The sequence below is a fragment of the Sorghum bicolor genome, chromosome 1 (genome assembly GCF_000003195.3).
Source record: "Sorghum bicolor cultivar BTx623 chromosome 1, Sorghum_bicolor_NCBIv3, whole genome shotgun sequence".
In the NCBI taxonomy this organism is placed as follows: Eukaryota; Viridiplantae; Streptophyta; class Magnoliopsida; order Poales; family Poaceae; genus Sorghum; species Sorghum bicolor.
In genome coordinates this window covers 2,586,797-2,599,237 of record NC_012870.2, presented here as the reverse complement: position 1 = coordinate 2,599,237, position 12,441 = coordinate 2,586,797, and the positions used below count along the sequence as shown (strand labels likewise).

General features: G+C 47.6%; 1 protein-coding gene and 1 long non-coding RNA gene across 2 annotated transcripts; both read right to left on the bottom strand.

Moving 5' to 3' along the window:
- Positions 4,070 to 5,798, bottom strand: LOC8057043. Its single transcript, XR_002449375.1, has 2 exons — positions 5,605 to 5,798; positions 4,070 to 4,281 (listed from the first exon to the last, which is right to left on the bottom strand). It is a non-coding gene; the product is annotated as an uncharacterized LOC8057043 (long non-coding RNA).
- On the bottom strand, positions 8,662 to 12,124 carry LOC8057365 (protein phosphatase 2C 35). The gene is made up of 4 exons (XM_002463580.2): positions 10,523 to 12,124; positions 10,295 to 10,408; positions 9,168 to 9,432; positions 8,662 to 9,042 (listed from the first exon to the last, which is right to left on the bottom strand). Exons 1-4 carry the CDS (start codon positions 11,930 to 11,932, stop codon positions 8,927 to 8,929), a joined length of 1,905 nt encoding a protein of 634 aa, XP_002463625.1. The 5' UTR covers positions 11,933 to 12,124; the 3' UTR covers positions 8,662 to 8,926.

The following is a 12,441-nucleotide window of genomic DNA, read 5'->3' as shown; positions in this document are numbered from 1 at the left end:
TAGGAAGATGTTAGATAGAAGTGCTTTTGGAGGGGATTTGTTTTGCATAAGTCTTATTTAGACTATAGGATATATATGAATAGGGGCACTCATTCTTTGACCATAATTATCTTCAATATTGCGTTGCATGATCCATCTATCGATGCACTCACCCCACCCCAGGTAGCAATGCCACCATCAAAATCGATCTACACCACCGCTACCATGCTAAACTCGCTTCATTGGTGCCATTACAGTGATCGCTATGTGTGCTTGTCCTTTACCTGCCCACTTACATTCTCCCCGTAATCGTGATATCCTGGCTCCATGCCGCCCCACCTCACATGCCCACTATTGTTGGCTTTGGCGTGTTCTCCACGGCTTTCTCAGCTATGGTTGGTGATGAATGGAATATCATTGGGAGAAATCCTATCATCCGTAAATTGTCATTGAATGAAATCAATGTCATATTTAGGCGACTAAATTTTAAGAGGTGTGCTAAAGAAAATATGTGGGTTGTACTTGTAATTTGACAAATTTATATACTTTCTCCACCATTGTGTGGATGCATACAAGGGCTTCTTGGATTTTTAAGATAAATAAAAGAGAGAGATATTAATTGTTTAGTGCTCGAATTGAAATAGAGATATAACCTTGTATGTTTGAAAAAATGTTAGAATTCTTTATATTTGAGAGCAATAGACTACTATGCATCTCCAAGAGTCTACCTAAAATTATAACTAGATCTCCTATTTTCTTGTATTTTTAAAGATCAAACAAATAACAAAGCAACTCAAATTTAAGGAAGAAGGATGATTTAGGGCGCCATTAAATTTAGATTGTTGAATAGGAGCACTATCGAAGGATTTTTTTAGCAAAAATCTTATTTTGGACTATAGAATATTTAATAGGGGTACTCTTGGAATCCTAACTTTTGGTAAAAATAATTAGTTGATGACAACCACAGGCGTGAGATTATGTGCTAAATGTATGTAGATCAACAGTTCCATTGTTCTTCATTCTTTGACCACAAATTTCTTTAACGCTGCATTGCAAGATATGGATGTATCGGTACGCTCGCCCTATCCCCCAATAGTGTCGTCACCAGCAAGTTTGTCTACACCACGCCTATCATGCTAAACTTGCTTCATTGGTGCCATCACAGTCACCACTAGCTATGTGTGCCCACTCTTTCCCTTCCCACTGACATTCTCCCCATCAGTGTGATATGTATCCATGGCAGTTCCATGGCACCCTAGGGCCCACCCTCAAGCATGCCCACTACTATCGTCGGCTTGGCGTGTTTTCCACGGCTTTCTTAGCTATATATGGCCGGTGATCAACGAAATCTCATTGGGAGAAACCCCACCCATCCTTAAATTGTTGATGGCTAAAATCTAAGAGGCGTGTAAGAAAAAAAGACGAGGGCCATATTTGTAATTTTGGCATTTTTTATTCTTCTTGTTCACCATTTCATGGATGCACACCACTAATAAAAGATATTTCTGCAAGGGTAGGTATATATGTCTGTAATCATGCCAAGTATATACCTAGATTAGCCGAAATATATTTAGTAAATATATATGTCTGTAGTCCTGCCAAGTATATACCAAGTACAATATGTAGGGTTTCTTCTTGTCTAATTAGTACCATTTCGTGCATTGATATAGAGTGATGATCGATGCTAATTAGACAAGAAGAAACTCTACGTTGTACTTCCTCCATTTCAAATCATAAGACTTTTTGGGTTTTCTTGATAAATAGTTGTTACTACACACTAGTCTAAATACATGATAAAAACAGTGTATCTAGAAAAGCCAAAAGATCGTATAATTTAAAAGTGAGGGAGTGTTATTGATACATATATAATTGACAATGGTGGGGTTATAGTTTAATTTGTGAAACAGCCAGCAATGCAAGATGCGGTGCATGAGAGACTGGACGGATCGGATCGATGGGAATGTATGGTACTAGTACCAGGACGTAGCTTTATGCTCCTGGCTGGCTGTTGGGTAGTGGCGTCGTCGTTGGTGCGGTGTGGGAGGGATAAGGTCCGCTTTGCTGCCGGCCGTCCCCGTCCCCGTCCCCGTCCCCGTCCCGGTCCTGTCCCTGCCGCGCGCGGCCCGCCCCCTGCTGCTGTCCCTGCGATTTGACCGTGGAATCTCTCTCGGTCGCGGCGCGCACACATCGATCGTCACATGCAACCCATGGCGCTGCCGCTGCCCCCTGCATCTGCATGCATGGGCCGCGCGCGCGCGCTTTGTCCTCGATCGACCTCGACCCGCCCGTCCAGGAGAAGAGGCGTCAAGGGGAAGCCTCCGCCGCGCTGCCTTTCTTTCACACCAGATTCGGATCGTCCCTGTCGTCTGCCTCGATCCCCTCGCGCGCGCGCTCACAACGGGACGAGGCCACGAGGGGCCGGGGCCGGGGCCGTGTTGGATCCTCCACATCGACGACGCGGCTACCTAGCTACCCGTCCCTCTGCCCGCAGCTGTCCGCGGTCCACCTCACCTTTGCCTCTCTTTTCGGTGGTGTCATCATGCATCATATACTATTATCTATCGCCGTCTCCGTCGTGGGGTCGACGCCGGCTAGCCGGCCGGCCCGACGGGACATGCATGTGGCCCGTCGCGGCGCCTATCGATCAGCATGCAGGCGGCCCAGACTGGAGCAGGGGCGGCGACTGTGTACAGCGACACATGCAGACAACATGCCACCAACGCCACGCGCACTACGCACGCACGTAGCTACCTAGCTGCCGTAGGCTGATGCGACGCCGCGCGCGCCAGCGACCGTGACGTCGCGGCCGCCGTCAAGCAGTATTACCTGCTAGCTAGCTAGCTAGCCCGCCCGACCGGTGGCGCGCGTCGCGTGCCCATCATGCCTGCCCGGCCTCTCGCTCGACTCGATCGTGTGTTGCGTGCCGTGCCGCGCCATCTCGCCACTCGTGATGCAGGATCGATCAACGCCATCGTCGAGATCGCCAGACTAGTCGCGTCACGGCTAAAGCAACAGCAACGGCGTCCACTACACACACGCCTCTCGCCGATCGATCGAGAGTCGCCGGCCGGGCGGCCGGCGTGCGGCGTGCACGCGCCCGCCGTTGCGCACCACCCCCAACGGTTTCCCCCTTTTGATCCGGTGGCTCCGGATAGATGGATGATATATAGCTGATCGCTCGAGCAAAGCGAACCGTTGGAATTTGAAAAGGCGTCCACCGTCGTACGTCTCGGTCTCGATCGATCGGAGAGAGACCTATCTTATCTAGTAGTATCAGCCAGCAGCCTGCTGCGGGCGACGTGCGGCGCGCGGAACGGACAGCACGTCGAGGCGAGCGCGGCAGGCATGGGCTACCTGCTGCGTTTTGGGCCAGCCAGCTAGCTGCGTGTGCGGGGACGGACGACGTCGTGGCAGAGATGAGATTCGATCTGGCCGGGGCGGTGTGCTGTGTGTGCACTGTGCGCAGACTACTGCAGAGGGCGCTGGCAGCAGAGGGTGGACGTGGCCAGTGTACGCTTTGGCGTTTGCTGGCTCGATCGCTGGTCACCACCTGCCTTCACGCTGCAGTGTGTGTGACTGTGTTTGGACTGGTCACTGGTGGTGATGAACATGCTGGGGAAAGCGCCAAATGCGGTACGAGCCAGTTCGTTTGGAACTGTTTAGGGAACACCGGAATCTCACGTACGTACACCGTACAGCCATCATGTCGTTTGCTAGAGAACAAGTTCTTGTTTTCTTCAGCCTGGGGATTGGCTGAAATTGATCTCTCAATGATCCGGGTCTGTCCTCTGTACACTGTGGTTTCTGACAGCAGTTTCCTCACACAAAACCTTAGCATGCTAATTACAGCTGAAAAAACTGACTACGGCGGTCATACTAGAGTCTAGAAGTCAGTATGCGCGATTCTGCGGAATAGTCTCTCTAAAATTTTCAATTCAAAACCCTGTGATCATCACAGAAAATGGAAGACATATATGTGAAGAAGCAGGGCAAGACCGCAAGAGCCCATACTTATACTTTATACCTCGCAAGCAATAACATTTGTCAGCAGTTGGAACAAAAATTAACTCTTACTACATTTGAAACTAGGTAGCACGACTGTTGATTATATATATAGTATATAGTTTCTGCTAAGCGCCAATTCCTTCACTTGATATATATCAAGTAAGATATCTTACTATTATATAACTGGGAACTCCAAAATAAATCCTACTTCTCATCATAACTGGGAACTCTAAAAATTCTCAGCACAACCACAACATTTTTCACCACCAATCCGTGCCGCTTATTAACGTCTCGTATCTGCAGACAAGATCAAAAGGTGTTAAGCTGCACTGTAAGACTAATAAGAACAGTCAAAATTGCAAGATTGCCTAATTATCAACACAACAACAAGAACAATGCATCGAGCAAATAAAACACTGAATCAAGCCACTGCACTGCAACTCATTGATTCAAGTCGCTAATAACTTTATGATATTCAATCAAGAAGAGTAGAACCACTGCACTGCTATCAGATTTGGACTGGAATAATTCAGCTGTACGTTGGCTCCAAAGTAGTTCCACCTTTCCATTCATCCATATCCTCAAGGGATACAAGAGCCTCTCTCAGACAGCTGTGATAGCCTCCATCAAGGTGTACCACTACAGTGGTTCTTATGATTGATTGCTTGCCGGATCAAGTAGATGATGACAGGAATTGTGCAGGTTATGTGATGTCAGGAACCAACACGTACATAGCGCATGACCTAAGCATCCATTTGTGGTGAAACGTATGGCAACAGTGACGGGTAGCTGATTAGGTAACCTTTTTATACTTTTAATTATTTGTTCCCAGGCTAACACTTCTTTGTACACGATGATGTCAACTGGATGAGAGGTACCTTGTGGCCAGTCAATCCTTTTTTTGTTTCTATGTTTGTTAATTGCTTCCATAATTACATTATGATACTATGTTATGGCCTTGCGGTTTGACATTTGGTCTATGTTAGCGGCTAATATGCACAAATTTCTGAATCTGATGCAACCGTTGCCATGACTGCATCTGGCAGCTTAACACATAACCTTGTCCTTTCTCAAACTAATCAAGAAGAATCAATGTGGAATCCTGCAAAGAGACATACTGCAAACAGGGCCTACAGAGCAGAATGGAGAGGCATAGTTGCACTTGTACATATGCTATTATCACCTTTTCTTATTGTCCATAAAACTTTGAAAGAGATAACTTGCAAAGCTTCTGTGGCACAGGTTTAGAAAAACTAAGCGATCAATATAACTGTTGAGTTTCCAGCTAATAAGGTCACGTTATACTGCATCAGACATTAATTCTAAGTAAGAAAAGAATTATGTTCAGAGCGTAGTTTCGCCCACACAAATGAGTATTCTTCTAAAAGTAAAATGGATAAACGGCGGCACATCGCACAATTTAAAGACGGTCCTTAACCTTGTAGCTAAAGGATCTTGACAAAGGTGGCCTGCGTTCAACTTGGAGCAAACTTTTAGATAATTGGGTCACAACACGTGATTTAATAGGAGAACTTTTATCTCCGCTATCAAAAGCAGGTTCTCTTCAGAAATTCAATAAAATTTTCCCCAAGTATACAAGAATGAGAAGTAGAAGCGTACCTCTTCCTCCTATGAAGATTGAGCATCTCTTCATGCTTCTTCTTGGCTCTCTTGTGTGTCCCAAGCTTTCTTTTCGCCACCTTAAGAGCACGCTTGTCCTTACAAACCCTCAGAAGCGCAGTGATGCGCTTCTCATATGGTGCTAATCCAGCAATTTCCCTAATCACGTGCCTTACGAAACAGGCCCTCTTGGTAGCTTTCTGAAATTCCCCCCAAAAAACAATGTGCTCAGGAAGCTAATAAAGCACAACGTTTAATGGGTAGTTTCATCACAGATGTCATAAACATAGAGTGGAAAGTTGCAGTAACCTGAAAGAAGTTGAGTCAACCAAATTCACACCCAAATCTAGCATCTGTTGTCTGGTTAACTGCATAATGTCAATGGTGACCTGTGCTAATTTTACATAGCAATAGTGTGACCTGCCAGAAAAATAAACCAGACAAGACAAGACATGGGAATTTCTACGCTAACTACTAAGTGACTGATGCAATTAATAGTTTTCCTGACTACCACAATAGTTTCACGTCGAAGGCTAAATCTGAAGAATGCATATGCCAGAATTGAACTTGAAGCTGACACAAAAACTTCTATAAAAAAATAGACTCTTCTTTCAAGCCTTCAAGGAAGAACTTCAAACTACTGCAGAACAATTTCGCAGTAGACAGACAAACTTCTGTGGGTGTAACACTTTATATAGCACTTGCACATCATGTGCAAAAGCCCATATAGTCATTGCAAATATTCGCATTTCTCAAGACCCAGTAACTTGAGCTTCTGACTTCATTTTGCTAGCATTCACTACAAGTCTACATGCAACAACAAATTAATGCTTCAAAGAAAGTTATGAGAAGAACAATATCATGTTGCTAGCATTAAGTTGCACCAACACCTATACTTCAGTCAGTTAGCGATCCATACACATTTACTTGCTCAGTTACATGCTTCAGAAAAAGTTCTCCTGGTATACCAAAGTACAATGTACAATACATGATTAACTGTCAGGTTAGGTACAATCAAGATTCAGAATTTGCTCAATTTCATCCTACGAGCAGAAGATATGGGAGCGAACGGCGGCACGAAACAATCACACAATACAGCACACAACTATGACACGGGACGCGAAACGACCATCTACTAAGAAGGAACAGAAGGATTGAACGATCAATTGCAGCATTGATGCTTACTCCTTTGTAGGTGGAAGGGCGAGGCTGGAGCTTGCGCTTGGTGACGACGTGGCCCTTGTTCAGCCCCACGAACAGCCCCGTCTTCGCCGGCGGCGGCTCCATCTTAACCCTAACAGCACAATAACCAAGCGAAAACTCCCGATCAGATACTGAAAGATACGCAGCCTCCAGATAGCACGGTGCAATTCTACATCACAGGGGCACCTTTGAGCTCGCTCTCGATGAGGAAATGGCGGCACGACGTAGGTCGGCAGTCGGCAGTCGCCGATCAGCGGCCGGCGGTGCTAGGCGTGGCTGTGCTGGGCCATGGTAGAGGGGTTTTTGGCCCATGGGTTGGTCAGGCCGGGCGCGTAGTGATTGGGCTGTATCTGTTGGCATGCGGCCCGTATCTGTCTGGAAACAAAAATTGTGAGAAGCCCAACGTCAAAGACATGATTCCTCTTCTGGAAAAGAATTCAAACAATATGGTCAAAGTCTGGATCAAATGCGAAACCCTGTCATACCATAATTTTAATCCCTAAAGACACCTTCAATGTCCAAAGAATAACTGGTGCACAGTTCTAAATTATAGTTCATTTAATTCTATCCTAAACCGAATACTTCTACCTTCAACCAAGTTTATAGTAAAATGTAATTCGCAAAAGTTTATAGTAAAATGCATTAGCATCTTCTTATTAAATTCTCCATGAAATATGTTGCATTAATTTTATATATGTTAATACTTTTTTTCTGAAAACTTTATCAAAGCTATGCAAGTTTAACTAAGGACAAAGGTTAAGTAAAGTATAATTTAGAATGTTGGGAATATATAACCTGATTCGTGGTAGCGAGGTCGTTGCAAACCTGATGTGAGTTGAGCAAATTATTACTACTGAACAAGTGGCATTTAGTAATTTTGAGTGAACAATAAAATTGACCTTTTCTGAAAAAAAAAAGAGAAAAGAAATACTATCTTAACGCGAGTGCTTCTGCCTCCAGCTCGCTGTACCTTAAAAGCAACAGTATAAAAGTGTTTGCTTGGAACCCAATTCACAACTGGGCGACCGGAATGACGCTCAACGTCAGTGCGCATAGTGGGAGGAAATATAACGAGGAAATGACCCGGCACGATGGGGCTTTCTTTTCGCACTAGCAACCAATCGCCCCAAAAAGAATGCATTTCTTACAGGAAAGCACCTGCTCCTGCTTTCCCTTGCTTCAGAATAATCCTATCTATCGCAGGAAACAAACATTTGAAGATAGCTGTGTCTCACTCTCACTCACTACTACTTGGCAGAAAAACAAATATACAGCAAAGCTATACTTTCCTTCTATCTAAGAACTACACCATTTCTTTACCAAGTGGTAGAGAAAAAAATATTTGTAGAATATCGAAATGTATGCTCCTTGAAATTGTATACAGCAAGTGGAGGTAGACACGAAATACAATACGCACAACAAAGCCAAACTCCATCCAATTATTGGTGAAACAGCAATCAAGATCATCAGATCTCTGAATTTACGAAAGTGCTAAATCCAAGAGATAATGCTTACCCCATAAGTCCTGATTGATTGTTAGTAGGGCGTGCTACATCAGAGGTCAACTTAGGTTCATTCATGGCACAGTACCACGGATAACCCATGGTTTGGTCACAACAGATAAGGACGGCAACCTTGCAGTGGCTGCTGAATTGTTCAACATGGGTTAGCTCTGGAAAGGGCTACCAGTTAAGACTTAAAGAGGTCAACACCGCAAATGATTTCTGACCAAAGAACCATTTGCATTTTTGCATGAAGTTTAGTATTTCAGAACCATAGAAGTCCAACTTTGAATCAGTCTCCCGTGCACATGTACAGTTACGTATGATATGAACACAGAGGATGCAAAAACGGTTCAAAGAAAGTTGACCAATTGGTCACTATTTTAGTTATTAATAATTGAACAAATCCTCTTTTACATGAACATCTTATACGGCACTGCATCGGCATAATCCACGACCTCATCGTGATTCAACTTGGATGCGCCGAGATCCCAAGCCCACCCAGTGCTTCAATGATATTGTACAGTAGCAGCTGGGAGGTCTCGCCTTCAAGAACCTCTCTCTCTCTCTCTATATACGTTTCTTTCTCTAATCTAGTACTAGTATGGCTGACCTATTTACACACATGATCTCCAGATCCTGCCCTCCAAAGATATTACAATGACAGATACGTCGTCATGGTATCGCCGACGGTCGCCATGTGGTATCTCGATCAATTCATGAAAGTCCATTCCTGCAACCACAAGGCATGTGAAAAACAAGATCAGTGACTGATCCGAGCTAATTCATCTTGACCTTCCAGAAGTTCAAAAGTTACTGCACAACGACTACCAAACACACGATATGACTTCAGTATACCTGCTTTGTTTGCAGCTCTGAAAAGAACTTCCTCCACCAGATGCTGGGCAGGGTCGCCTTCAGGGGTTGTTGCGATGAACATTTCAACCTGAGCAACCGCCTCCTCGTTGGTGAAATATTGGTAAAGCCCATCTGAAGATAGTATCAAGAATCTGTCCCTTGTGCTGAGTCTATGGTGAAAGAGTGAAGGATTGCACGTGATGTACGGGGATGACCCGACGTAATCTATTCTGAACATCTCCAGCAGCGCATCATTCCACTTGGGCTGTAAAAGCATAGCAAAAATTGTAAGTACAGGAAGGAATACAAGAGTATGGTACAAGATGCAGCACAGATGATATAGCTTTTAGTGTTACTAGATGCAAAAGGTCAAAGTTCAGGCATGTTGACTCAACTACCAAGATCATATGAAAATTTTGGGTTGCTTGGCTTCATGGTTATCGTCACAAATTTCCATCTTATAAGCTATATCTCACTTCAGTTCCAAGAAAGAGACTGCCCTCTTTCATTGTGTCATGATTGATTTGCAAAAATGGATTATATATAATAGTTTTTACTAGAACCGACACTATTTTAGCTTCGTTGGAGAAACGTGCCTCCCTTCAAAGCCACTCCACTTGCTAACTTCCTGGCCACATTTCAGTACTGCACAAGCACATTCTTTGCACTTGGACAGAAGCAAAAGAAACTTCATTTTCTGTGAGAGCAGCTTCTCCTTCACTTCTTCAGACACGGTGACTGTGAAACTCAAGTAATTTATTCATTCGTTGAAAATTTTGTACATGTCACCATAAGCTTTTAAGTCAAGGTCAATACAGTCTGTTTCAGTGTAAAATGGACATAATTTCCACTCCAAGGAAATTAGAATTGAAAACGATTTACTCTTTTTTTCAAACTTTGGACCAGCTATACCAGTTCCTGCTTTCCATTTTTGACTTTTGATTAATCAAGATCCGAATAACTATTTGTTGACCCAGAACCACAGCAAAAGTGTCATATTTTGCACCTGATATAATGAGATTAGACTGTTTCTCTGACCCTAGAAATTTATCCTTCCAAGTGCATGATCATAATCATCTAAACAAATTCATTATGTGCAGAACTGATGTAATCAAATATAAACTAACCTGTTTCAAGTAACCAGCTCCAAACGCTCTCGTCACCTTAAGCGAGCCCTTCACACGGTCCTTGGAGATTGCGGACGGGTCATCAGGATGCTCGTTCCGTATTCTGCAAACTTCCTGTAACCAGGCAACATACCTTATGAGTTACTGTAATATCAGATCATCAAAGGAACAGTCACTGAATGACTCAGTTAATCTTGAATCAAACTGTGAAGTCATCAATTCAGTTACCTCTCGCACTGACGTGCTATGTTCTGATGTAAGCTGCACAGCTGACAAGAGCGGAGTGCCATCCCCAACCAATCCATCGAATGAACCCTCACTGATCTGCTCGAGATCAACACTGTCCATTGTTCCCAGGACAGCCCGGCTGTCACCTACATTCATGAGGTACATGTCCTCCCCTTTCATAAGCATGGCTAGAACACAAGAGCCCATAAGCGCAAGCTCTGGGAACTCTCCGACCATCTTATCGGCGACGTCAAGGTAGGCTTCCTCGGTCTTGCGAAGCGCGCGTGCAAGCGCCTTAAGCACGGCGAGGTGGTCGTTCTCGCTGCTGCTCCTAGCAGGGCGCTGAGTTGGCGGCTTCAGGCTGGAGCAGTCGCGCTCCCACTCGCACTTCCACCGCCGTTGGTCATCATCGGCGCCGCGCGGGGGTCTTGATCGGCGGGCGCGGCGGCGGTTGGGGGGCTGGTCCGGATGATCTGAGGCCGTGGTGCTGGTCGGCTGGTCGGGATGTGTGTCGTGCTGCTCCTCCCGCTCGCACTGATCCCAGAGCAGGCCGCGGAGCTCGCGATGCACAGCGGCGTAGAGATGGGTGACGAGGAAGTCCGTGGCGTCAGGACCATTGAAGCCGTCGTAGATGCCGACGAACACCCAGCCCCGCTCCTCGGACACCACGATGTGGACGCGGTCCTCGCCGGCCTTCCCCTGCGCCCACTGCAGCCCGGCGGAGCCGCCACCACAGGCGGCCACGGCGGCCGCGGCGTCGGGCGAGCCGAGATCCAGGGAATCATGAAGCTTTTCCGCCCGCGCGAGAAGCGCGCGGGTAAAATTCCGCAGGCGGCGGCCGCCGTGCGAGAGACTCCGGCGGAGCGCGGGCACGGCGCCTCCCATGCGGCCGGATGTGGCGGCGCCAGGGAGCGGGCCGGACATGAGCGCGGCGTCGAGGGGTCCCGAGAGGAACCCCCTCTCTATGGGCCCGGAGAGGAACCCGCCCCCGGCGGGCGCGCAGATGGGCCCCGACGGGAACCTCGGGACGGGCTGCAGCGGCACGGCGGCGAACGACTCGGAGCTCTCAAACCCGGAGGATGCTGCGGCGGCCGACGAGGCCGTGGAGTCGTCCGGCAGCAGGAGGAGAACGGAGGTGGAGAGCGGCGTGGAGACGTTGGCGCTGAGCGCGGCCCCGGAGATGGCCCGGAACGTGGTGGCCTCCTCGGCCGCGGCAGCCGCCTTGGCGTCGGCGACGAGGTCGTCGTCCGCGGAGAACGGCACGAGCACCTTGTCCGGCCGGACGTAGCAGAAGGAGTGGCCGAGGCCCTCGTCGTAGGCGGGGTCGGAGGGGAGCGCGGCGGGCGCCACGTGGCGGCGGCGGCCGGCGGCGCCGCCCGCGCAGCAGAAGCAGGCGAGGGAGTTCCCCATGGCGGGACCGGGACGGGAGACGGGGGAAGGGGAGCGGAGCGGAGCGGAGCGGAGGGCTGCGGATGGGGGGAGGGTTGGGTGGTTATAATGGGCGGAGCATTAGCTGCGGTCTAGCCGCGGAGGAGGCGAGGAGAGTTGACTTATGGGAGAGGGGAGAACTGGAGAAGGGACGAGGGAGGAGGAGAGTGGGTGGGGTTGAAATGCCCGAATAATTTAAGCTGGTTTCCACCTCTAGGCGTTGACTCGTGTGGGCGTCCGAGCCCGCCAGGCAGCTGGTGGAGCCCGCCCACATCGCCCCGGTCCGCTGCGTCGTCGTGGGGGGCGGGGCCCGCCTGCGCCTCGGTGCGGAAACCTGATGCAACCTTCTGCGTCCGCGTCCGTGTGGCCGCCTGTGAGGCTGAGGTGAGCCGCACCCGCACCTTGCCTTGCTGCTCTGTCTACACGACTCGTCTGGTCAGCCGTTGGCTTTCAGTCATTCAGAACTCGTTTAGATCTAAATTTTTTTAAAA